This window comes from Ruditapes philippinarum, unplaced genomic scaffold (genome assembly GCF_026571515.1).
Source record: "Ruditapes philippinarum isolate M1 unplaced genomic scaffold, ASM2657151v2 ctg5216_1_1_1_1, whole genome shotgun sequence".
Classification (NCBI taxonomy): Eukaryota; Metazoa; Mollusca; class Bivalvia; order Venerida; family Veneridae; genus Ruditapes; species Ruditapes philippinarum.
In genome coordinates this window covers 31,107-58,171 of record NW_026855518.1, presented here as the reverse complement: position 1 = coordinate 58,171, position 27,065 = coordinate 31,107, and the positions used below count along the sequence as shown (strand labels likewise).

Genomic DNA, 27,065 nt, shown 5'->3' with positions numbered 1-27,065 from the left:
TAGAATCTCTCCATTGTTATTCAGTTTTACCTGATTATCATCCATTTGCCACTTCTTTCAACAACTTTAGATGTCATATACTCAAAGCTACTAGTGACCAAACCTGGCATTGTCAATAAACGAGTTTAAAAGCAATAATCATAAAATAAATATGACAAAATTATTTCAGTTTATTTTTTTTTCTTTAATTTTATATGAAACAGGACGTGATTTCAACAACTTCAAGTGTCTTACACACATCCAGTAAACAGAACAATTGTATCTTAATTATATACTTTTATTATTTAGTGACCGTTAAATTAAACAATGATACCCACGTGATGTAATATCTTCCTTATTCTACTTACATTAAAGTGTTTATTCTGATATATATAATGTATATTAGCCCATACATGTTTATATATATATATATTTATGGATAAAGAGGAGAAATACTTGGAATACATCTTGACACTGGAAATAAAATAACAATCGAAAGAATAAATTGTTTTATTACTTAAAGTAAGTAAGCGGTGAAAATGTTCCTCGTTGCAAGGACAGTATATCAAGTGTCGTTAGAACAGATGACATTAGATTTATCAACTCATAAATTCCCTTGAATTTCTCTTTCTTACGGTACTTAAAATACGATTGAGGGAGTGTCTGTCAGGGGTTGAAGACTACCAGAAAAAGTTTATCATTGTTGTTAAGTTGTTACTTAAAAATGAGTTTAACTGCGGAATAACGTCACATCATTGCGTAGGGAAAAAATAGTGCAGTAATTGTCATTGAATAAAGAACAAGATACACTTCATTTGGTTTAAACAGTATTTATTTCATATAATACAAACATATACAATTATGATACAACAACATTATATAAACAGGATTGAAAAGGAAGTCAAAGACTTATGTAGATTTCTTTCCTGTACACTTTCATTTATAATGAAATTTACGGAATCACGAATATAGGCCACAAAAAAAAAACAACAAAAAAGAAAAAAAAAAAAAAAAAAAAAAAAAAAAAAAACAACAAAAAAAACAACAACAACAAAAAACAATTATAAACGGCAAAGCTATGTTAACAACATTATGAGCGATATGCTCTGAGTAATATGGGTTTTATATCACTAAATACAAACTAGACTTACATTTATAAGCATAAACTATTACAACGATTTGACAGGGTATTTCTTGCATATCAGATTCCATGTGTTTCCATTAATTTTGCTCATGTATCATGGGGGTGCCAGGTGAGTCGGGTGCTATACAATGGCATACTTTTGATGTTTTGAATGAAATTGTACTTTTATACGGATAAAGTTGATACATGTAGCTTTTAGCAAAAGCTCATATTTCTGTCCTCTTAAATTGTATATGACAAAATGTGTATACAGTTAAAAACACATGTAAACTTCGCTAAATTGTTAAATTCTTTTTCAATCAAAGAAAGTAATTTCTAGTGTCTAATTCAAATGTAGTTCAATTTTAAAGTAAAATTAACTATCAGGAACACTGTACATTTTCTACGTTAGACAAATCGCAGTAGTTGGTGTTTATTAAATAATATAACTCTGTATTTAAAAAAAATTGATTTATATTGACCTCAATTAGACAATTTTGAAAAATATCTGTTTTCTAAATTGATATATAATGTACATGTATATAATTGTATACATTGGAAAAATATAACAAAGGAATGTATACATATATGACTTGTACAGCTGTCGGACATTTCAGATTTACTGTAAAAACATGCCATAATAATGTGTAAGTAAAAGGCTTCTATTGTATGTTTTTCCTCCAAAATATCCCCTATATATGTCATATGTACACACTGTATATTTGCACTTTATGATTCTGTAACGCTATTGTAACAGTATTTAGTTTTTTATTTAACTATTACTGTGGCGGAGATCATAAATATACAAAGTTGAATTTCGCTCATAAAATTACACATTTTCGTAGTCCTCGTCTAGGAGCACGTCTCTTAATTTTTGAAGACAAAACGGCCAAAATTGCCTCATCAAAAACGTCATTGAGACCCTGCTGAGTTAAAGAACTACATTCTACATAGCCGTCTGCATTAACTTGCTTAGCTAATTCGGCACCTTCCTCATGGGTTACTGGTTTTTGTCTATATTTTTGAAGTTCTCGCCGCGTACTTTCATCATCTCGAAGATCTGTCTGAGTTCCCACTATGAGAAAAGCGGAGGAAGGCAAAAAATGCTGCACTTCCGGTACCCATCGCTGTAACAAATCATCCATACTATCTGGATTAATAACAGAGTAACATAAAAGGAATACATGTGTGCCAGGGTAGGTTAGGGCACGTAAACGGCAGTAATCGTCCTGGAAAATAAAAACAATTTCTTGAGCAATTAATTCAACGCACACTTAAATGGTGTTCGCACTAGTCTACAATTATAGTGAAATGCAAAGTGATTTCAAATTGAATTCATTTTTGTGAAAAACAATTTCTTTATACATTGTAATTTCGTTATAATAATGTAAAATAATAACAAATAGTTACATGTAATATAAAGCAAGTATTTGTAAATCAGCAGCTTTAAGAAAATTATGCAAATTTTATTACAGATATAACTTCAACATGACAATTTACCTACTTAATTTGAACAATCTTTACATGCACCAAATTTACATCTATATGTTTATACTGATTGTTATTCTGTTTTAAATCTTAAGTATTTTTACAGAAGACAGCAGCTGATAAAATAATTTTTGATACATTGACTACTCTTATATTGAAGACAAAACAGAAAACAAGAGTTGCAGGCCAGACTGCGCAACGGCTATTCTCATGTTTATAGTAAAACAAGATGTGTTTGTAAAACATGTATGCCCCCTATCGGCAGCCAATTTGTCATGTGATCAAGTAATTATGACTAACTTTTGACGTAGTGACCAAAACATCATTAAGGGTTATCTACTGGTCACTAGGTAATTGTGACCACAAAGGTTTTGTGCAGCATTTTTATGACAAAGCTATCACAAATCTTATTAAATAACATATGAATAAATTCATGAATCATGTAGGCCTCATTTTTGACAGCCAAGTTGATATATTACATAAGACCTTGAAATATGTATACCAAAAGCATTTTAGTTTAATAAAAAATATCAACCAGGGCAACTTGAGTTATTTAGTTATTGGACATTAACAGTCTTTATATACAAGGTCAATATGACAGCGACCTTTGACCCTTAAATTAATAGGGGTTATCTACTGGCCAGGACCAATGCACCTGTGAAGTTTGAAGGTAAAGGGCCCATGAATTGTTGGGATATTGATCAGAAAGAGTTTATACATTTAAGGTAAATATAACCTTGACCTCTGGGTCTTAACCCCAAAAATCCATTGAGGTAATCTTCTCACCAAAAGCAATGCATCTGTAAAAGCTTGAAGGTCAAAGGTCAATGGGTTGTTCAGTTATTGATAGAAAACCGTTTTGATATACAGATTCAATACGACCTTGACCCCCTGACCCCCAAATCAATAGGTGTCATCTACTGGCCAATACCAATGCACCTACACAGTTTGAGGGCCAACAGCCGATAGTTTGTCAAGTAATTGATCAGAAACCGTTTTTCCTACAAGGTCAATTTGGCCTTGATCTTTGACCTCTGACCCCAAACCCAATAGGGATCATCTACTGGTAAAAAATAATGCACCTACGAAGTTTGAAGGCCAAAAGCCTATGGGTTGTCAAGTTATTTATTGAAAACTGTTTTCACCTACAAGGTCAATGTGACCTTGACCTTTGACCCCTTGACCCAAAAATTAATAGGGTCATGAACTATCACCATACCATGTTTGAAGTTCCCAGGCCTTAACGTTACTTAGTTATTAATCGGAAACCGTTTATACCAACAAGGTCAATGTAACATTCAACTTTGCCCCCTTTACCCCAGAATCAATAGGGGTCATCTGCTGGTCATGAACAATTACCATGTTAAGTTTTACGTTCCTAGGCTTTAGCGTACTTAAGTTATTGATTGGAAACCTTCTTTACATAGAGGGTTAATTACCGTACCAAATTTTGAAGTTACTTGGCCTAAGCGTTCTGTAGTTTTCACTCGGAATTATTTGGTCTACGGACCGACCGACAGACAAATGCAAAGCAATATACCCTTCTTTGAAGGGGGAGGGGCATAATAATACACTAAAAAATGTAGGACATGTAATTTACAAAGGAGGATATAGAAAAACAAGTTTACAAGGTAATAAAATTCCGACAAAATCCATGTTAGAGTTACGATACTTGAAAGATTACCTTTAATTATGATCGAAGGCCTTTGTGCAGTTTCTATTAAATATTTACAATAATTTAGGATATTTATCTTGCAAGCAAAACTTTTTAGAATTTATAACTTAGATCTTTTAGTGGTTTCTGATATATAAAGATGCATGCAAAGCCATAACTGCGCTAAGACGACCAACTTTGAATAGGTTAGACTGGCAATTCCTTGAATAGTCGAGCTGAATTGTTTTATGTTTCGAGAACTGTCAGATCAATATTTTCCTACAATATTATATACAGTAATTTAAACTCGTATTTGAATGCGCAAACCTTAAAGGGACTCCGCTAAGGTTTTTTTGACATGATGGGACTGAAAATATTTTTTCTAGATAAATGTACCATTTGATGTAGGTTTAGACCATTAATCTTAATGCAAAATTTTCAGATCATTTGAGCATTTCGTTTTTTCAGAATAATTGTTCAAACTGTAAAAAAATGACACAATATGAAAAGCGTTTAAACGCTTTTAACTCAAATCCGGCTAAAAAAGGCATAAAAATATGATTTTCAATTTGTTTCAAAGTATATTTCTTAACTATCTTCGCATATATTTCTGTTCAAAGTGCCCGAGCTCATTCATGTAAGAAATTCAAATGTTATGTTGCTGACAAAAGTTGTCCGAAAAGGGAAATGCTACCGGATTAAAGGACGCTAACTCCCCAATGATTTTATCACTCGTAACTACATATTCGTTTACACTTCTGTCGCAAACTAATGTACATTTATATAGGTCCTACTTGGGTTTGTAAGGATATGATAATCAGCACACTTCATTTATCCCATTCTTTGCTTAAATCTGTATACATATTGTGATATTGATGTCTTTCGCCGAGTTTTTCTTTGTATGTGAACTTTAAAAAATATGCTGAACTACATGTTAGAAAAGAGCACAATTAAGCTACCGCATCGTTCTAGGACATGCTGTCAAGCAGTTAACCTGTCAAAGTTGCTTCCACTTTCACAAGCAATGGATAAAGTCTTTAGATGTCAGGATTTTATGACCAATCACAACGAAAGAGGCGTGAACCGTCCGGGAATCGAACCCACGTCGCCATACCAACAGTCCAACGCTGTCCCTATCTTACTAACCGGATTATTTGAACCTATACCAGTAACGTAACTTAAGAAAGAACTGGATACATCTTAAAATTAAAACATCGCGAGTTTCTTACCAATCCAGAAGTATCAAATAGCCCCAGTTGGTAAGATGTTTCCCCTATAGTGACAGTTACTGAAAAAGATAAAAATAAAATTAATTAATAATAATACTAAAACACGACATGTGTTCATACCTGATACGTGATCTGCAACATATGGATTGGTGTTTTCATCAATGTTATCGTGCATTTTTAATTTGGACAAAATATCTAAATGATGAGTATTAAAAATGTATTTGCTTCGAATGGGTTTTAAAAATAAGACTTATAAATTGCACTTAATCAGGAACATGTTAGAAATACATTTAATCAGGAATATGTTAGAAATACATTAAGTACAATACCCTGTTCTTGTGCTCATGCATAGACAATTTCAAAATTTATTCAATAATAATCACAAGAGGACGATGATGGCCCTTATATCGCTCAACTGATGACATGGTAAAAAATTGTTAACATTGATTAAAATCAAATGTAATGCCTTTATCATAAACTGATATTTTAACATTCTGCATCTGAAACAATACGAATGTAATTTACAAAGGTTCTCCATATTTGGGCTATGCCACATAGCTTTTTGACCGTATGTGACCATTATTAAAACTTGACATGGAAAACATATGACCAATCTTTTTGACACATTTCCATGTTATTTAGGCTTTAAATACTAGTATTACTTTTATTGTGTTTACAAGCTTATTTTTTTTTACATTTTTGACTCTGTGGCCAAGCTAGAGGCCTACAAAACAATCTTTCTGGCAAATTTCCAGGACATTTATGTTTTTTTGGCTCTGTGACCGATTTATTGTACCCCAAATGTACCACACTCGACCTTGAGCTAGAAATCATCTAAACAACATTTCCGACTAATTCAGGATATATGGACCGAAACACATGCCTCTAGTGTAAACAAGGACTTTCCATATTTCGGATGTGTGACCTACATTTTGACTCCAGGTGACACAACGTTTGCTTGAAAATCGAAACTTTTCTGATAAATTTCCAGGACGTTTGGCCAGAAACAGTAACTTAAAAGATTTTTCATGTTTAAACTGTGTGACCTAGTTTTTGACCCTAGATGACCCATATTCGGACATCCTAATCAAATTTGAGACAACTGAGGAAAAAGTGTGACCACTAGAGTGTTAACGAACTAAATGTAGACACGACAGACATTCAACGATAATAAAAGCTCATATTGAGCCAGCTCATGTGAGCTCAAATCCATTTGCAACCTTCAGCTGATTTATATGGACGCCCCTGAACGGCACACCGGAATAAAGAGAAACGGCATCCTGTATTGGGTACGGAAATTTAGATGATGTAGTTTCGGTTTTCATCCCTGTGTTCCGGGCAGGCGCATTTATCATAAAGGTATATTGTAGTCATGAAGTAGACTGAGGAAATGTAATATCTGTAAACACTCTTGAAATTATATAAACATTGTATAAAATACATGTCCTAAGCACGCGAGGAAAATACCAAGTTTTTGGACATTAGACTTCGAGAGACGCCCTCGCGACTTATCGTTTACATACATTGACAGAATATGACCCAATTTATTTATGAGCTGTGATTATGATTGTCTGTAATTGCATGACTGTATTTTATGTCATATATTGTACGGCAAAATGATTTTTGCCGACTTTTCTTGCATATATACAGTACACTGCATGTGTATTCTTTACGTTTCTTTTGAGTCAATTCTGATTACACGAAACGGTGGGTTGATTTCTTGTGCTAATTACTTGATAAGAGATGATTAATAATGATAGGTTCAGATAATTGTCCGGGAATAATTATGACACTTGACAAGACACTTGGCATTCTAACACACAGCATATTTTATGTAATATGTAACACTTGACACTGTAACATCATATGAAAACAATGAGTTTCAACTCAAGGTAACTGCTTACGTTTAGTGATGTTAACATTCCTCAATTAACACAGAGACGATTTATACAAGGAAATTAACATGGCGATTTTCGAATTGTAACTAATCATATTTAGTATCGAACCTAGTTCGATTGACTATTAATAACCTGACATTATCACCAGGGCTTAAACATTCAATCACATGCATGTATACCAGAAAACTACCAGTTCATCTCATTTATATTTACATGGATGTCTAGAATCAGACTAGGAATAACGTATGGTTTTCATCCACAAACTGGAAAAGTAACAGAATTCAAACACAAGTTCCTCTGTAGGAGAGTTTATCAAAGAACCTCTGGTTCAACTTTGTTAAAGATGGAAAATTGATTTTCTCTTGGACAAATATTTTTACAACAGATCTAAACACTGTATTGTTGAATATGGGCAATGTGTAAAAGAATAGATATTCATTCACTTAAATTATCAAAAAATTACGGAAGTCCATTGAGGCCAAAATTTATTATTTTTTTAAGGATATTAAACTAATACTGAAAGCTAACAATCTTGTCCAACGCAAAACACATACACATACACAAGGACGAAGTAAGGGACCCCATTAATGCAATAATCCAGAGGAGTGCGTAGGTTTCGATCGCAGTAGCACACATTGGAGACTGAGTACCGGTTGCAACGTCTAGAGATTCTGTAATGAGGCTGATGCCGCAAATCGATCCCGAATGAACTAATGAATGCAAATCACAGCGATTTATGTCGGCGAAGATATGTCTCGAAATGTCCTTACTTTGCGTGACGACAAGTTAAAGCGATTTGAATTCTGTAATTAGCGATCGACGGATACAGTCGACGCATTTAATGTCTCGAAGTATCAAACAGCAACAACTTGCTCGCGTTGATAGAGTCATACTACCTACAAACGAATTAGGCATTTAACAGAAATGTATATCCAAGTTCTTAGTTCATCGTACTGGTTAAATTTTCAAGAATATGTGCATGCATGTTTTGAATATAACTGACGGATTAAGAAACAAAACATTTAAAAATAAGTATTATGTCAACACTTTATTTTGATGTTTTATTTCGTCTGAACCATGCTTACAAGAGCATCCATCGTACTCATTTAGAAGTTTCTTCTTTATAAGGGGAAATTGTTAAAAATGCACATGTTTAAAATGTTCATTTTGTTAATATTTTCATCCTTAATTTACAGGTTTACGAACTTTGTATGATGTGTTTTTGAGGGTTTTTAAACCATGATATGATAATTCATTTTGATATCGTTTTTCAATGTAGATAAGATTTGCCTGTTTCAGTTTTGTTCATATCGTTTGTCTGGTGTGTATTTTTGAGGTTTTGAAAAGTTCTTTCGACATGACGACGAGTAAATTTCGCAAGAATCCAACCATTACAAAAGTACTAGGTGGCTCTGTGCTTCCAATTTTATTTCCTGAGATATCATCCGTGAAAAGGGTACCTTGGCATGAGGTATTGTGATCGAGTTGCATGTTACATTCAACAATATGAACCATTTTATTATAATTATTTAAACATTAGCTTTGATTACATTACCATTTGGCTCATATTCACACATAACCATTCTAGTGATAAGACATTTTTTAATGTCTAGGCTTTAACCATGAATTTTATTAAACTCAACATTTCTTAAGAATTACAAGCTTTTAGTTTGAATCCACATGTAACAACTCGTTACTACTTTAACTATTTACTCTGTGAATTTTAAATAGTTTATATAGTTTATTTACCACAACTTAAGCATTTTTTGACCTTATTGGCTAATAGTATCCGTGAGATTATACGCATTTCTGTTTTCTACGGATAATCATATCATTTATCTTTATTGTAATAGACCCCTGGAATATCAACTATTTCTCGAGTGTGCATGGGGGTATGCCATCCACAAGTTCTTGTCGAGATTTTGATATTTTTTGTTTCTTGTTAAATGAGATAAGTGTCTTGCATCATGTTTTGCAGTTTACTGTAACTTGAAAAAAAGCTTGATTTATGAGAACGGAATTATGTTTCCTTCTTTTAGCTCTTTCAAAATAGATTTCTTTAAAGATTTTAATAACTAAGTTCTAATGTCTAAATTCTAATAACTAAATTCTAATAACTAAGTTCTATAAACTAAGTTGTAATAACTAAGTTCTTATATCGAAGCCCTAAGAACTAGGCTCTAATAACTAAGTTCTAAGAACTAAGTTCTAATAACTAAGTTCTAATAACTAAGTTCTAATGTTTAAGTTCTAATGTCTAAGTTCTAAGAACTAACTTCTAATGTCTAAGTTCTAAGTTAGTTGGCCAAAGTTTATGCCACTTTGTAGGTCCTTCACTACCACGCCCCCCCATTTGGACCACCCGTTTGCAGTCCTTTCTTTCGATTTTGTCTGCACCACATTGTTATACCTGTTGACTTGCCTGAAAGGCAGGCGCAAAGGCAGAAAATAGTTGATATGGTCCTTCTGATGCTGACACTTCTTTGATCAAAAGGCCAACACAAAAAATAGACATAATGCATAACAAAAATTTCTTTTGCAATCTGTGATTTGCCTTATCACTGAAATTTAAGGGAGCATGCAACTTTAATCACAATTATGACAAACGTTTTATGAAATCGTAATGGATTCTTTCATTATTTGTGCAAGCTTTACATCTAGTATTATAGCTAATTATGTAACAATTGCTTGATAGGCCATCATTCGGTACCCTGCCACGGTGACGACTATATACTTCCTTTGTAAAATTATATTGTGCCTGTTCAGTAATGCGATTCTTCGTGAATATACTGATGACCTCAATTTGTAGCCAAGAGCAGATCACACCATCAATCATTTGTGCAGAATTATGCCCCCTTGTCACCTAAGGAAATTGTAACAAATGGAAATTTATTTAAATACTATAGACCCTTTCATTTAAGACCGTATTCAAGTTGTAGCCCTTGGATGACGTCATTGGGGGGGATTGGTACGGTGGACATTGTCGATACGATTATGTACACAAATAGAGGGATACAAGTAAAATGGTTTCCTGCGGTGAACATTTTTATGATATATATAAAGATATTTCTTTTAACTATTTTCAACATTATTTGCGGGGGGTGGGGGGGGGGGATAAATAAACGTTTGTTTGAATAAACGATCACTATGGAAGAAGGTCTTTCGAAACTGGTGACCGTTGAAGACCGGAGAAGGTCGAGCATAAAACAATTATTTCTTTTTAAGAAAATGATTAAATAGGCCTTCATTTTATGAATAATTCCGAGCAAAAAATAAATAAAGTAAACACACAAGTTTACGCAGAAAATATCTCTATTTATTATGGCTGATGCCACTACGAATATTTTAATTTTGTAGATTTTCAGTATAAACAATTTATTGTTTGTAAAGTTTGAGATAGATATTAAAGAAACATTGATAATTTTCAAACATATCATTCAAGTTTTTTCCAACTTTAACGGTAAAATAATTATAGAAAATTAGAAATAAACACCGATAAACACTTTCAGAACTAGCAGACGACTGGCTATTCATATCAGTAGAATTTCGAGTAAAGATAACGGATTGCGTATCTCACTGTATAAATCGTATGTAAAATGGTCTGACATATGGTAGGTTTAACAGTTAATTAAAATACTTTGAAGTCCAAAGATGTGTTGAATTTTATACAGTGACGAAGCTAAGATCCAAAGCTTTCTATTGGTGTAATACATTTTAAAATCGGACATTTAATCACAACAAACTAGCGGTTTAAAAACAGCTTATTTTGTATTGTTTTAACATAAGCGCGAAGATAAGGGAAGCAACTCGCATTTTTTCACTCGATATACCTCGGTTATTTACGTAGATCATATTGAAAGCGTTTACAGGTAAATCCGTAACGTACCGGCAAACGGTATTTAGCTAGGTTTTCGAAAAGGTCAATTAACCAATCATGTACGGTTTACAGATCACATGCTCCTCCATGTACCGAAAACAGGTCACGTGCTCCTCCATGCCTCAAAAGTTAAACGCGTACCAATACCCTGCGGTCTCCAGACCGCAGGGAATAAAGATCTTTATCCTTTATCCTAATTTATAGAATTATATCATTCACTGGTTTTTGAAAGATATTTTATACGGCATAATGAAAAAGAATCAGTAATTATTGACAGAATGAATTCTGCTATGGTTGTATTAAAGCTTGAAAAAGAATCATTAGAAAAACATTTGCAATTTTATTTTCATGTTTGTTACAAATATGCCTGAATCTCTAAATGTCAGAAAATAACACAGAAAACTAGAAAATGACAACTTTAATTTATAATAGACAATTTCAGTGTGTATGGGTGTTTATAAAATATTTAAATTTGATTTAGTTACTAGCTTTTTATCCTGGCATTAGAGAAAATCTAATAAATATATTCACTTTGAAATTTTGCTGTTTCACTCCGTAGCGATAATTATTCTCAATCTATGATTTTGTATTTTCTTTATTGTCTTGATATTGGATTTATGTATGCATGAGTAAATCTTTACATGTTATAATCATAACTGAACGATCAGTATTTACTTTTGAATAAGCTAACATTCTATGCGGCCTATATAGTATTATCCCCCATTTACGTCACATCCGGTAAGGGAAGTAACTCTTCCCTGACTGTTATCGCTGAAATGAAAGGGTCTATATAAGACAAATCATTGTCTTATAATAATATATCATGGTACCTAACCCCAATCAGTATCAAACCGCTGATAATTTCATCAAATATAAATACAGAAGTGCACCTCGTTAAAATTAAGGCAATGGTTATCTATTATTTAAGTGGCTAATGTGATCCTGATCTAGTAGAAATGGAAACACGGAAGGATTGACCGCTGATGCAAAGTGCACAAAATTTAATATGTAGAATAGACACATATTTTGATCGGGCCATTTATTGAATCTCTGACTTCACCATACATTCCTCATTAATAGTCATTATGAAAAAGTTCAATAGGTATTTCAACAAGATTCCTGGCATCATTTAGCACAAAAGGTATTATTGGGACACACATGTTGAAAGGTCTGAAATCACATGAATCTTCTCTTAGACTTATGATATAATTAATACAATAATTAATAATATAATTTTTCATTAACAATTATGAATGCCAATACGAAATCCAATAACGTGTTTACTAGCTCTAAGTCATTGTAAATGTTCCACAATCATTTGTAAAAATCCAAGGTACAATGTTAAAGATCCGTAACACATTTTTTTCATGGCTTTAGTTCATAAATATGATGCTCAAATTAAGATTTGTCAATATTGTAAGTTCCAATAAGCATTATTAACAAAGATATTACCGAATTTAACATTTTCTGTAGATAAAGGGAGGTTATGAGAAATTTATTTTCTATAAATTCTAAGTCAAATTTTCCAATAAGAAATGAATGCATATGATTTATTGATTAAATATAAGGTGCACAAATATTTGCAGTACATATTTTACTTATTCTTCGATGTTTGAAAACTGTTTGTTTTTTGCATTATTATTTACAAATATAATTTTTTTGCAAGTGTGGTATATACACTGAGTGGGGCCTCCGTGGCCGAGTGGTTAAGGTCGCTGACTTGAGATCACAAAATCCCTCACCGCTGTAGGTTCGATCCTCACTCGGGTTGAAATCTTTCATGTGAGGAAGCCATCCAGCTGGCTGACGGAAGGTCGGTGGTTCTACCCAGGTGCCCGCTCGTGCCTGAAAGAATGCCCAGAGGGGCACCTGGGGTCTTCCTCCACCAATAAAGCTGGAAAAAAATCGACGAAAAAATCTCGGCGGGACGCTCTAGGATGGCCCGACTTTATAGCGTACGGTCGCCCATATGGGCTTTCCGGCGGCGACCTTAAATAAACGCATTTAAAAAAAAGGTATATACACTCGCCCATATGGTCTCTTTCCGGTGGCGAGGGTAAACAAACGCAAACACACACACAGGTATATACACAGTATCTATATCAATCACAAAACATACAGGATCTTTAACGATTCGGTTAATAGCTGGCGGAAGCTTTCTGTTATTCAACGATAGCAGATGATCAAGTTACAATGAAGCCGATTAAGTGATCAATAAAGTTCTGGCATATCTGTATGTCTTCTTGATCAACAGAGATGACCAAACTTATGCCCACGATAGATTCCAGGTACACAATACATTATATTAGGTCTTCCGTAAGATATTTCAAAATTCTCTTGGGTTAAGCTTATCATGCAGAGGTCTGTTTGGATCAAATCAATAAAACAATATCTTAGCCATTCAATGTGTACACGATTTGTTATATCCAATCTTTGAAATCAATAAGATACTTGAAAAATGAAATCCACCAGTGCAACCTTGTCTACGAAGTACTAGTAATCCCTACCAGGATTCTAAACGCTGATTTGCTACACTCTTTCTATACATAGAATTTTTCAACCCTGATACACTGTCTGTGCCGTTTTATCTGAAAAAATTGTTGAAGCAATGCTAGCGGAGAATTTTCAGTTCCTCTCACGTCACGAAGGAGCCTTGGGGAAATTCCTATTTTGTTTAATGTGTCTGGGTAGTATGACACAATCACTGCGGGCGAGTTGTCGCAGTTTGATACTTAGAGCTATAAAATGTGTTGACTGTACAGATCTCTCCCAACATGACTTGAACCGTAACCAGCAACACAAAGTTAATCAGTTCTACTGTTGTTAAATGCGCCCCTCTGAGAATGACAAATAAATCTGTGATTTTAACACTTGTTACTGGTGTTATAAAAAAACAGCCAAAATTCCAAACCTCTATGCCCATTTAGAGATTTTTTTTTATCTTCCGAAAAGGGATTAAGAGGATTCTGCAAAAAGAAACATTATTTTTATACACATTAGAAAATCGACATTTTTAATTATTATAAAACAGATACACAATTTTAAATACTGATTGGGGAATTACACAAATACATGCAACATATATTAGATTCAATGCTTGTGTCCATCGGCGTATTTTTTGGTAGCCAGGTTAGACTTAAATAGCTAGAACTGGCTAAAATAGCCACTAATGGAGTTTATCCCAGCCTGTTGAACCTAGCTTGAGCGACCTTTGCTTCTCATTGAAAATGGTTGTTTTTTTACCCGCCTCTTACATTGGCTTACGGATACGTTGATACGCACGGGTATATAGAAAGAACAGTGTTTCGAAAAATAAGATTTCAAAAATTAAATAAATAATTCGGCGTAGATCTATCAACACATTCTTAGCTGCTTGGTATGCTTGGTATGTTACCTAATTCGATTATGTGTTACCTATTTTGATAATGTATATACAATCAAAAGTTATGACAGAAAGGAGTAAGCACATATGAATTGCATGTGTATATTAAACGGAAGCCAGGATTATTATATCGTTGTTTCAGACTGGAAGCCGAATAATCAAAGTTCTTAAGGAGACATGGTTGAATTATCTTAAGATTCCAATGCGAGGATGAGGCTTTTAAACTTAGAAAACAAAATGCTTAGCCTTTTTACAGAGCCTCGGGGCGATGTACACAATGTAAAAGTATGATATGAAGACGATTTTGCTAATTTCTCTCTTTTATTTCAGATTCAATTATGCTTTGAATAATAAATGTTATAATGCAAATTGATCTCGTCAAAAGCCAAAAAAATGATAATAAAATGTCCAATTTTGTAACACTCCTCTTTTTAGCCGAATCAAAATTATAAAATAAAATACTTCTGCAAACAATGACATACATTTTTGATTTTACGCAGTCTCATCAATACATTTGAAATACAACGAGAACAATATACAGCCATTTCCCAATTCTTTTTTTTTAGCCAACTTAAGGTAACGAGTTGGCAAGTCTTTTTACACCAACATGATTTTATTGCTTTAGACAATTAGTAATAAAATAACTTAAATATTTCGAATGAACAATGAAAGAGTAGAAGACATAACTACATGCATTTTTTTAAAATTGAAATAATATGCATTTAAAAAATATTTTTATGGGACCTTAATGATCGTGTGATACTACAATTTAGCTGAAAATACAATAACCTATTGTTACACTATAACATTTAATGCGTTGTGTTTGTACTATCGTTATACAGATCATTGTAAAGCATATTGTCCTTCATTATATCTCAAATAACAAAGAAAAAATCTTGTTTAAAGGAAATAAAGCCCATCTTGATTATATTGGAGACACCTGGCTATGTTCGGGTTTTCTTGTAGTAAATAAGTTTTGAACTATTTAAAACAGTATACACGTTAGACTTTGTGCAATTTCTCTTACATCTAATACATACACTTGATGTTATTTTTATAACTGTATAATGATAGGAACAATAGTAGTACGATTAAATGACATTTAATTGCTTAGATATCCCCTAAATCCGCGGTATACCACTGAACAGCTACCTTAAGCTATATTTGGTATAAGTCTATGGCAACCCTTCTGCCAAAGACCTGAACTTGGCGTATACTCAAATAAAGCGTACGCCACTGTCTTATATATAAAGATATAATCACTTAATCTTTTAACGTATTAGCTATATCTCTGCAATATTTTTAATTAAGATGAAATAAAAAAATATAATAAAAAGTTTATAAATTTCACTTACATTTTTTGTCCATTTTGCAGTTAATATAGCGTTTTCCCGCCTCTAAGTTCTCAAAGAGCTAAGACATAAGTTCTAAGATCTAAGTTCTAAGATCTAACATCTAAGTTCTAACTTCTAACTCATAACGGCCTCAACGGCTTCCGTAAGAAATAAGGAAAAAATAAATGGGGAGAAATCAATCAGGCCCTTTTAATAGTATCTTACGAATAACATGTACATGTACTTATTTAAATAGAATGAATTGGGTTATGTCATGGCTACATTTTACGTGTTTACCGGGAAACGAAAATCTGAACCTACGTCATAAACCTTTGGATATTCCTGTCTATGTTTTAAAACTTATAACTGTCAAACGAAAATCAGACACAAAGGGAAAATTGCTGATTTTAACAATGTTCATTATTTCAATCATTTTCAATATACAGTAAACGTGTACATAATTTTAAGAAAAAAAAACTTTTTGCCTAAAGTTTGGTTTAAAGTACGTTTGTTTAAAAATCCAGCAGACTTAAACCCGATGTGTATTAATTAGAAAACATGCAATTTTTAAGAACTCACACCTGTATAATTATCCCATCCTCCTGGATATACATCCGTCGGATATATATTAGTTGTATAAGTCTTCAACATACAAGTTTTTCCAACACACGCGTCACCTACCAAAACACATTTTATAAAACGATTTTCATCGTCTTTCTTACTCATTTTGTAAAACAGCGAAAAGTACACTTTTTCGACTTTTAAAATCCGAGGAATATGACAAAATTAGTGTAATCCCACTAGTTCTGCAGATATGAATGGTATTCGGTGAAGCATGTATATTTCTCTAGGCGTAATCTAAATTTAAATTTGTTTATTTCTAAACCAATCCGTGTGCGTGTCAGAATAATCGCACAGGTGTTCGTCCAGTCTTGGTGCCCATATAAAAAAAATCGAAATTAAAAAAAAACACCCCCCCCCCCAAAAAAAAAAACAACAACAAAAACCAACAACACCAAAATAACTATTCTGGGTTGAGTGAAAAAAATTGATTTTTTCCCCCTATAATATTATACCATTACAACGAAAAGGTCACCTAGTCGCCGTAACGCTATGGAGCTTTACTAGGACACGCTGTGGAACAACCACAATGTCCAGTTCTTTAACAATACAAGCTATTTTGCTACTCTCTAGACATCATGCATTTAGACAATTGTTAACATTCTTCTTCTACCTTACATAAAATCTTAAATAATCTACATTTAAACTCGGACACTCATACTTGTTAAAATTTTGCAAAACAACAGTGATTATCGGCCATTTTGTCGGAAACGAAAGTACAAAACATACACCGTACTGTTTCGCTGTCCTGGTCCCCTACGACTACGTTCGCCGAGCAATAAGACAACAGTAACCAACAAATTGATGGTTACAGTTGTCTACTGTTCTGCAAAAAAAAGGGTAGAATCAGCGAAATTCCTTTAATTACCGTAATGAATTTCCAATCTATATATTGTATCGACGATATATTGAATATGTTTACAACAAACACGGATAAGTGTAAACTTACATTTTGAAAAATTATAAAAAGTATTAGTCATTCATTTGAAAGATACTTTAACGTTTTCATAGTTCTCTATATAGTGTAACTGCTATAACCTGATCCGCGTTGGTCAAGTTGGGAAACCACCGTTTTATTCTTTATAAAGAGAAAAGTTTCGTTCCTCTGACTGCTAAGTGTGTTTCGAGGACATTTATAGAATATTGAAAGAAAAATTCCTTAAAAATGAAAATTTTTCCTGTGTCTCCCTACACTAAAGAATTGAAAAACATTAACTAGTGCCATATATTACATGTTCAGGTGATATCATGATTTTATTACCGTTATTATAAAGAACATTGCTTTAATAAGGTCAAATACGCTGTTTTACCTCTATCGTCAAGGTACATTACGCTCAATCTGTCTGGTTGAGTTCGTTTTGACTATATATTTTAAAAGATTGACAATTATCCTGTCCATTGAACAATAGTTGATTAGAAAATTGTCAAGGATAAAATATGATAAATTGCCTGAAATATAAAAGGCCTGCCCCACTCTTTTTATCAACGGTGCATAAACGTCATTTTCTGAATGATATCTATAGAATTTATTGTGATTCATGTGGGTTATTGATTATTTACATGGACTATATAATCTATAATTTAAAATTGAAATACAGTTGACTCTCGGTAACTCGAAATCCAAGGGACTGGGTATTTTAATTCGAGAGAAACGGAATTCTAGTTACGTGGATCTGTCGCCATTACGTTGACATTCGTACATGTATATACACGTGCCTGATTGAATGTGATAAGAACTAGGTTTGTTTTTGTTGATAGCGGCAATGCTGCAATATTTAACCGTTGAAATGACGGTTAATCACTTACAACTACAAATTACAAGTATAAATGAACAAAAATATATTATTAAAAATTAAGTACATGTATTATTAAAAGTGAAACATAAACACAAACATTCGTAGCAATGAAATAAATGCAAGTTTGTCAGTATTCATCAGTAAAGCATATGTTTTTAATAAGCACCCATTACAATAAATTACAATAGCACAATATCACATTTATTTCAACAACACTATATATCTAATATTTGAAGTAAATTGATCATCGGACGAAAACGAATGTAGCAACTATCAGTACATATTAATGCATGCAATATGACGGAACTTTAATTATACAAATGTCATTTACGTTGGTAACACACATTATTTATACGTTATTTGACTAACACCTGATAGACTGGAACGAGTCAAATTAAAGAAAGTGTAAGCCTAGTCTGCTTGGTAAACTGTATGTAAATGGGCGTTTGTGACGAAATAATTCACCTTAGCAACAGCGGCAATAAGATTCTCTTTATCACGCCCGGCAAACTGTCGCTCCACTTCAAAATTGTGGTGTACGGTAAAACGAGCGAACGGCATTTCCGAGATAGAGCGGAAGGCCGATTTAAACGCCTAATTGTAAGTATTGTTTATGTTTTCTGCTTGTTATTCATTTAAGTTGTATTTTTTCGAAAAATAGAAAATGTAGTTCCGTGTAGGATTAATTTGGGCTTCCAATGATCTAAGCTGTTACAAAAAGAAAATTATATTAAGCCCAGGAGAACTTTTCTCCCTTACGAAGCGAACGATGATTTGTAGAATATTGAACTTCCCAACCATAGAAATGCCATACCCTTCGGATTTCTTGAAAAAGTGTATTAGTAAAATGTCAACCCGTAATAAGAACTTGTCCATCGTGCAAAATAAATTACTCCTGAAGGATTTCTTAAATTTGTAAATCGATATTTTTCGAAAGTAGTGAAGCGGAAGGGCAAGAGATGGAGCAAAAGGTTCGATGTTGAGCGCAAGGCGATATTAATTTGACGTTTTAGGAGGAGCGTAGTCTATGATTTTTTATATATAAAAACTATAGAAGTTAAAATAGACATGATCAAGTGTTAAGACCGAGATATATATACCTTCTAAAGACAATTAATAAAGTGTGATATCCTTTCAACGACTATAGCGTAATAAATGTAATCGCGAAGGTGTCACCTATGGCTGCCGTGTAGATTCCATTATTTATGTTCGAAATTTGGATGAGGCCCGACCATTGAATCATACACATGTATGCATGGCATAATACAGGATGTCACTTATTCGAGGTCAATCACGATTTTTCACACGGTTATGTACATTTAAAAACGTGTGTTTTTTTGTAAAAATTCGACAAAATTGAATATTTTCAGTTCTACCGCGAACAAATGTTTCCGAGCAGGTACGTGTAACGCGATTGTTCACGCCAAAATGTTATGTTTTTCGAAAAATAAGATATTCATGGTGCAGAACAGAAACAAAATTATGCCATGAATGGAACATATTAAATTTAATAGATCACTACTATCGAGTTCAGTTAGTCATTAATAGCTCTAACGTACATGTTCAGAGCAAACACAAATAAGCCACGTTTTCATGAATTTGTAAGGCGAGGAATCGCTATGAAAATGGTTGACAAAGTGTCAGTCGTTATAAGGATATAACACGTGTTTCAGTTATGTTTTAAGATACTTCCTCCCTTATTTAGCATTGTTGTTTAGTTTTTTTTATTTTCATATCAAAGTGTAAATATAAATTTCTACTATAACTAGGTCTATTATATTATTGATAATTTTAGTCCGTACACCGACTGAGCTCTGCCTTTTTTATTACGTTCGTTTTGTTCATAGATAAACAAACAAAATCTTAGATACTTATTTTAACTTAATTTTTTCTTAAACCAAGATTTGTACTGCAGTGTTTGATTATAAAAGTAAACATTTCTATTTACACTTTGAAAGGAAAATAAAAAAAACTAAACAACAATGCTAAATAAGGGAGGAAGTATCTTGAGACAGTAATTCAGTACCAGTACAAATAGCAGAAAATATTTTATGGGAGTACTACAGTGATACCCCGGTCACATATTCACGGAATACGCTCACGGATCACGGATGAATTCCGGCATCGTCCGTAGCTACCCGTACTGGTCAGTAGCTCTCCGTATTGTAACCGTAATCATTCGTAGTAGTCCTTGTATATCCGAAGCGATCCTTGACAATTTTTTAACATGCACAAAAATTTGCTACGGAAAAATCAACCGTAGCGTATCCCTGCTAGTCCGTATTAAACCGTACTGATACGTACTAGTCCGTACGAAAGCCGTACTAGTCCGTACTGATTCGTAGTCCACTACTTTGTCAAGGATTTCCACGGTTTGGTACGGAGAACTACGTATTTGTACGGAGCTACGGTTTTAATACGGATAAATACAGCATTGTCACGGAAAGCCACGATCGTAATACGTTGTACTACGGAGAGGCAGGGATTAGCACGGTCTTTTACGGTTTATTGCGTTGCAACACGAAACGGTACGGAATGGTACGGTCCACCACTGTTTAATCCAGATGAATTAAGTATCATGTACTTTTTTCAAGTGTAAAAATACTACCTTCTTGATAAAAACAGACATATTTGCGAGAACATTCAATAAATGATAATTGCCATTTATTGGCTGCAACTTTAATTTGAACTGGCTCAGAATATGCGGAGGCAGTGGTGACATGCATAGAGGTCAAAATATATTAATATCTTACTAGAATTCATAAGTAATAGAATAAAATTTAATGTTACATATTTTACAAACATTGCATCGTGAAATTGGATTAAATATGTACATAAAATGAAGTGTCTCATAAACCTCGGACGCTGGCCCTTGAGTGATAATAAGATGCTTTTTTTTTACATATTTTTAAAACATAAACATTCACGATAATTAATGTAATTGTATCATGAACAGCAAATTTTAAAATTAAAAGAGAAGCAGTATTGACTCAATTTTTCATTAATGATTACTAAACCATATCTTATCAGGTAAGAGAAGACAGAAAAACGTGAAATAGTGATAAAAGTTTTATTTAATTGTCTGGCCAATTGTTTTCACAACGGCCCGGGAAATGAATCCCTTGCTCGTAGGCTCGAATCTGGAGTTTCCGGCCTTCTCTTAACTTATAGTATATTTTTAAAGGGGGTCATTATTTACATTTTTTGTTTTTTGTTTGACATTTTTAAGATGAACACAGGTTTTTTTTATCAATCTGGTCGTATTTTTTCTTCCCAGGTCCGATACTCGTGCCTGTGGTCTTCCGTACCATTTAAACATTTTTGCTCTGGTGAATGCATTTCTTCTTTCTAATAAGGGGATAAGGCCATAATTATCGCACAACACTGGCGAAATTTAATGTGAAGACAACAATACACAAATGTTTCCTGAAAGTGGAGGCTTTTCTTTCCATTTTGCATTTTATACAAAAATATTCTCAAACTACTAGTATAAACGTGTGTTTCACTTGGTATATTTACAACGAATATCTATTATGCCACCAGCTAGAAAGATTATACCCGATGGTGCAGCATTGTTCAATACATGTAATTTATTTCTGAAATGACAAACTTTTTTTTAAAATATCTATCATTTCCTTCATACAAATAATTTCTTATCAGCTGACTGGACAAATAGAAATCCACCAAGTAGAAAAATGCGCCGTACGTTATCATTGATATTTTATACGCCATACGTTATCTTTTCCAGAAAATGCACCGATATTAATATTTACACCGGTAATTCTAGCCAAAATGGACATGAATGATTACTTGACATCATATTACAACTTTTTAAAGTCAGTGGTTTCAGTTAATATACATATATGTAAAGAAACAGCGAATTTGAGTGAAGAAGCCGTACGTTACCACGATCAAACCGGTGGAAAATTCTTTCGCTTCGAATCTGGTGACGCGCATTTCAGAAGAAGTACGGGACGAAAGACCATGAAATAAATTTCTGTGTGCTAGGAAAATTGTGTAGAAGGTTGTTATATGTACCATTACACAAGAACATCATGAATTTCAGAGAAAAAAGGGAAAAACCTACTTTTTGGCTGCATCCGCCATCTTGTTTGTTTGGGTAACGAACGGCGTGATTCCTCTCCGTGATTTAGGTACTCGGCAATCTAAACTGTTTTTAACGTCTTATCTGATTTTCCGAATGGCAAAATATGTATCATAAACACATGTATTTCTTTTTCTTTTTAATCGTAGCAGGTAAGGCTTTTTCATATTTCAAAATGATTTTAATTTTCTTTTTAGGACATGCGCGGTGTTTAGTTGATGTGGGATTTGCACATCTAAACATTAAATTCGTAGGCATGATTTAGAAAAAACTACAACAGCTGGCCGATGTTACAGAAAAATCGTCTACAACAAACAATGCTGTGACTCAATGGTCACGGCAGGAATGGAAACCCTTTCTAGATATTTTTCAAGTATAAGGTAAACTATCTTTATCGCATTCAAATGAAACTGTTTTAAATGAAAATGTTGTTAACTTTTAAGTCGGAGTTGCTGTACCATAGAAAGAAAAAATATCTTATACATGAAAGTTCAAGGGTGTATTGTTTCTATTTATCGTTTACCAGTTACTCTAATTTACTTTACTTACATTTTTATAGTAACATAAAGGCAAAAATGTCCATACCTTATAATTAAAACGTATTCATGGTCCGTAAAGATGATATTTAAGCCGAATCTAGTAAAAGATTTTAACATTAGATAAATTCTATATCATTCCTTCTATAATTAAATTAGATTTATAGGTTAGGGTGGTCTTAATTTTTTTTTTTTACAAACTGATAGTAACAGTACAGTATGTGTAATTCAGTCACGTGACCATGTTTACGGAGCTGTCTAAGTTGTTCTTTTCTTTTTTCTCATAAAATATTTTTAAATGTGCACAGAATAACATTTAATATTGCAATCTCCTACGCAGTGATCTCCACTTACAGGATTAGATCTCTGCCATCACAACATTTTCGTCATGAATTTTTTCAATTTTTATTTTTATTTTAAAAAGTAAACACGGTTTTGCTGATGTTTCAAGACCGTTTGGTGTTAGATGTGAACTAAAATAAAACATAATTTATGAAACATAAATATTTTGAAAATAATTTTAAATTTTTTTAATACAGCACCGTTTATTTCCAAAACAATGTCCCCTCTCATTCAAGTAATTATTAATTTCGACTTTACGCTTCACAAAAATGATTTTCTTTCAATCATATCGACATATTTGAGACCAGAGTTTTAATGTCGCTGTTTATTAGAGATATTTAACATTTTTTCAACGATTTCATTGGCGTATACGCCATTTTTACACAACCATGTGATAAGACCATCATCACGTGATTTGTGTGAAGGCAGTGGTTACTGGCCGAAGCGTAACCAGTGCGCGGAGTTTGTTAATATTGTTGATTTAAAGAGGCATATTAGGAAATAAGTTTGTAACAGTTGTCATTACGGTTCACTTCTTTTGATAGAAAATTCCAGCACATTCGGTTCCAGACAGACACCAGAATAACACTCGAAAGAAAGAAACAGTTGATTCAAGTCTCGAAGTAACCAGGATTCCGGTTCAGTTCAGGTGTCCGTCCATGAGTTTTTATGCCTGGGAGTGTCAAAAGAGCGCAATAGATATTTGGTGCGAAGCGTGCGAGCGTTTGTTAGTCAAGACAATCAGTCTTGTTAATTGTGATCTAGGTGCACTGTTATAACAGTTTAGTGCATAAACATATTTCAAACTTCTTGTTTCTATGTTCATCATACGGCATTATTTAATTGTTTTACAAGTTTCTACACTGTTTTGTTCTAAAGATTTGTTCTACTATTTAAAGTTACATTTAATAAATTTCATAAAAAACATAAATAGCGACATTTCATCAATAAATTGGGTTTTATATCGTTTCCAGGTCTTATTTTGGTGTCCAAATAACCAAAATGAGTTTAATAGCATAAAAATAGTAACCTCATTGTGGCGAAATGGGAAGTACAATTTCTGTTTGCATGAGAAACTCCGCCTTCGGATCATCCGTACATCAATATTAAATCAACAAACATGACTATAAGTGGCAGTCCTAATATAACGGTATATTTCCGCATTGTAACGGATGTTTTCATACAAATTTAATCTTTTTACGAGATGATTACTTTTACTGAACCACAGGTTTAGTGTAACGTGAAGCTTAAACGGTTAAAGTGTGTTTGCACAAGAAAATATCACATTTGCTGTGTTCCGGATAGCAACTATAAAACTGTGACGTAGCGCATACACAGCTCATTATAGTCTTCATTTGCATGTTAAAATTCGTATACGAACTTTAGTGTTACCGTGGGGTTTCCCGTTTGAAATCCTAATTTATGAACAATATTTGATGAGATTTACAACAAAACTTTTAAACAGGTTAATGAAACTGTTGAATGTTTGATTTTTAGGCTGACGGAAAAATATTTTTACATATTTATTTAATGTAACTTTAACGTCTATAGCTTTTATAAATAATAAATCATAGACTACGCTTCTCCTAATACTTCTTATACGTCAAATTAATATTGCCTTGCGCTCAACATCGAACCTTTTGTTCCATCTCTTGCCCTTTGGCTCAACTACTTTCGAAACATATCGATTAACAAATTTAAGAAATCCTTCGGGAGTAATTTATGTTGCACGAAGATCAAGTTCTTATTACGGGTTGATATATTACTTATACACTTTTACAAGAAATCTAAAGGGTATGGCATTTTTATGGTTGGGAAGTTCAATATTCTACAAATCGTTGTTCGCTTCCTCAGGGAGAAAAGTACTCCTGGGCTTAATATAATTTATTTTTTGTAACAGCTTAGATAATTGGAAGCCTACATTTTCCGTTTTTGCGAAAAAATACAACTTAGATGAATAACAAGACAAAAACATAAACAATACTTACAATTAGCCGTTTAAATCGGCCTTCCGCTCTATCTCGGAAATGCCGTTCGCTCGTTTTACCGTACACCACAATTTTGAAGTTGAGCGACAGTTTGCCGGGCTTGTTCTAGTAAAGATAATGAATTGATTTGTCCAGATTTAAGATATTTGGCATGGTAATGATTAATATACAAATGATAAGCTGTGTATGATACGCTCATTCGTAATGTAATTACGTTGCTAAGCAACGATAATAGTCGCAATTAGCGAGAAGACTCTTATCAGCACAACAGGTTGGGGCAAAATAAATTCTTGATAAAAACAAAAAGGTGTTATCATTTCTATAAATTTATTTTGTATTGTATTGGCAATTTATGCCCATGGCTGCTTGAAATATATGTTTTTATATGAAATCAAATACAATGAGGCACAACTGGTAGCCTACAAAAACAACAAAACAAAGTCTATCAACTGAAAAAAACATGAAAACAGCCTGGTGATCAGATACTGCATCATGAAATATAACAAGTTCCTTGCCCAAATATGCAGGACAGTCTGGTGATAGCAAACATTTTGCTAAACAAAAAACAACAGTGAGGCGCCTAATTTCACTATCATCGGGTAGCCTCCAAAACACAACATATCAACTTCATCCCCTCAAATCTAAAATTTGACAATTTAGAAAAACACATCACCATGTGTTACTGACAGCTTTGTGTACAGATACTTCCTACTTAATAAAATATATGTCTCTAAATAAACCATGCCCGTATTCTGCAAAAACAAACTTCTAGTAAAGTTCTTTCCGGTAACACCTTCGATTAACAAGTGTAGTACCTTGCAGAAAACAGTTGACCATGCAACCATGAAGAGGAACTTGAAAGTCTCACTTCTTTTAGTATAAACTGTAATGTTCTTGCAGAAATAATCCTGAAATTAAAAATATTTCCGGCAGTAATATGTTTCAGTGAATATTAATTAAGGCTATCATGTGTCAGAACAAAAATATTTCATTGAATAAGTAGAATGTATGTCTAACAATAACACTAAGAAAGGTGGGTGGGAAAAGAAATGCTTCTCTGCAAATGAATTCGACTTTTTCTTCACGGTGTTTTCTAGAAAGGAAGATAATCTAAATTCCGTACTTCACATACGGTTCTGTATAAATATACTAAAAGCAACATACCGTTATCCTGTGCGCATGATAAATTGTTTTGTCCAAATAATGTGTATAAACCTTATTATCAGCACAACAGGTTGGGGCAAAATAAATTCTTGATAAAAACAAAAAGGTGTTATCATTTCTAAAAATTTAGTTTGTATTGTGTTGGCAATTTATGTCCATGGCTGCTTGAAATATATGTTTTTATATGAAATCAAATACAATGAGGCACACCTGGTAGCCTACAAAAACAACAAAACAAAGACAATCAAATGAAAAAACATGAAAACAGCCTGGTGATCAGATTCTGCATCATGAAATATAAAAAGTTCCATGCCCAAATATGCAGAACAGTCTGGTGATAGCAAACATTGTGCTAAACAAAAAACAAAAGTGAGGCGCCTAATTTCACTTTCAACGGACAGCCTCTAAAACACAACATATCAAGTTTATCCCCTCAAAATTAATCTAAAATTTGACAATTTAGAAAAACACATCACCATGTGTTACTGACAGCCTGGTGTACAGATACTGCTTACTGAATCTGTCTCTAAATAAACCATGCCCGTATTC

At 33.2% G+C, this 27,065-nt stretch overlaps 1 protein-coding gene across 1 annotated transcript; it reads right to left on the bottom strand.

The window, feature by feature from the left end:
• Positions 1-799: 799 nt before the first annotated feature.
• On the bottom strand, positions 800-16,804 carry LOC132743600 (cell division control protein 42 homolog). Its single transcript, XM_060732130.1, has 3 exons — positions 16,546-16,804; positions 5,474-5,532; positions 800-2,331 (listed from the first exon to the last, which is right to left on the bottom strand). The coding sequence occupies exons 1-3, from the start codon at positions 16,688-16,690 to the stop codon at positions 1,924-1,926; spliced, it is 612 nt and encodes a 203-aa protein (XP_060588113.1). The 5' UTR covers positions 16,691-16,804; the 3' UTR covers positions 800-1,923.
• Between the last annotated feature and the right edge of the window lie 10,261 nt (positions 16,805-27,065).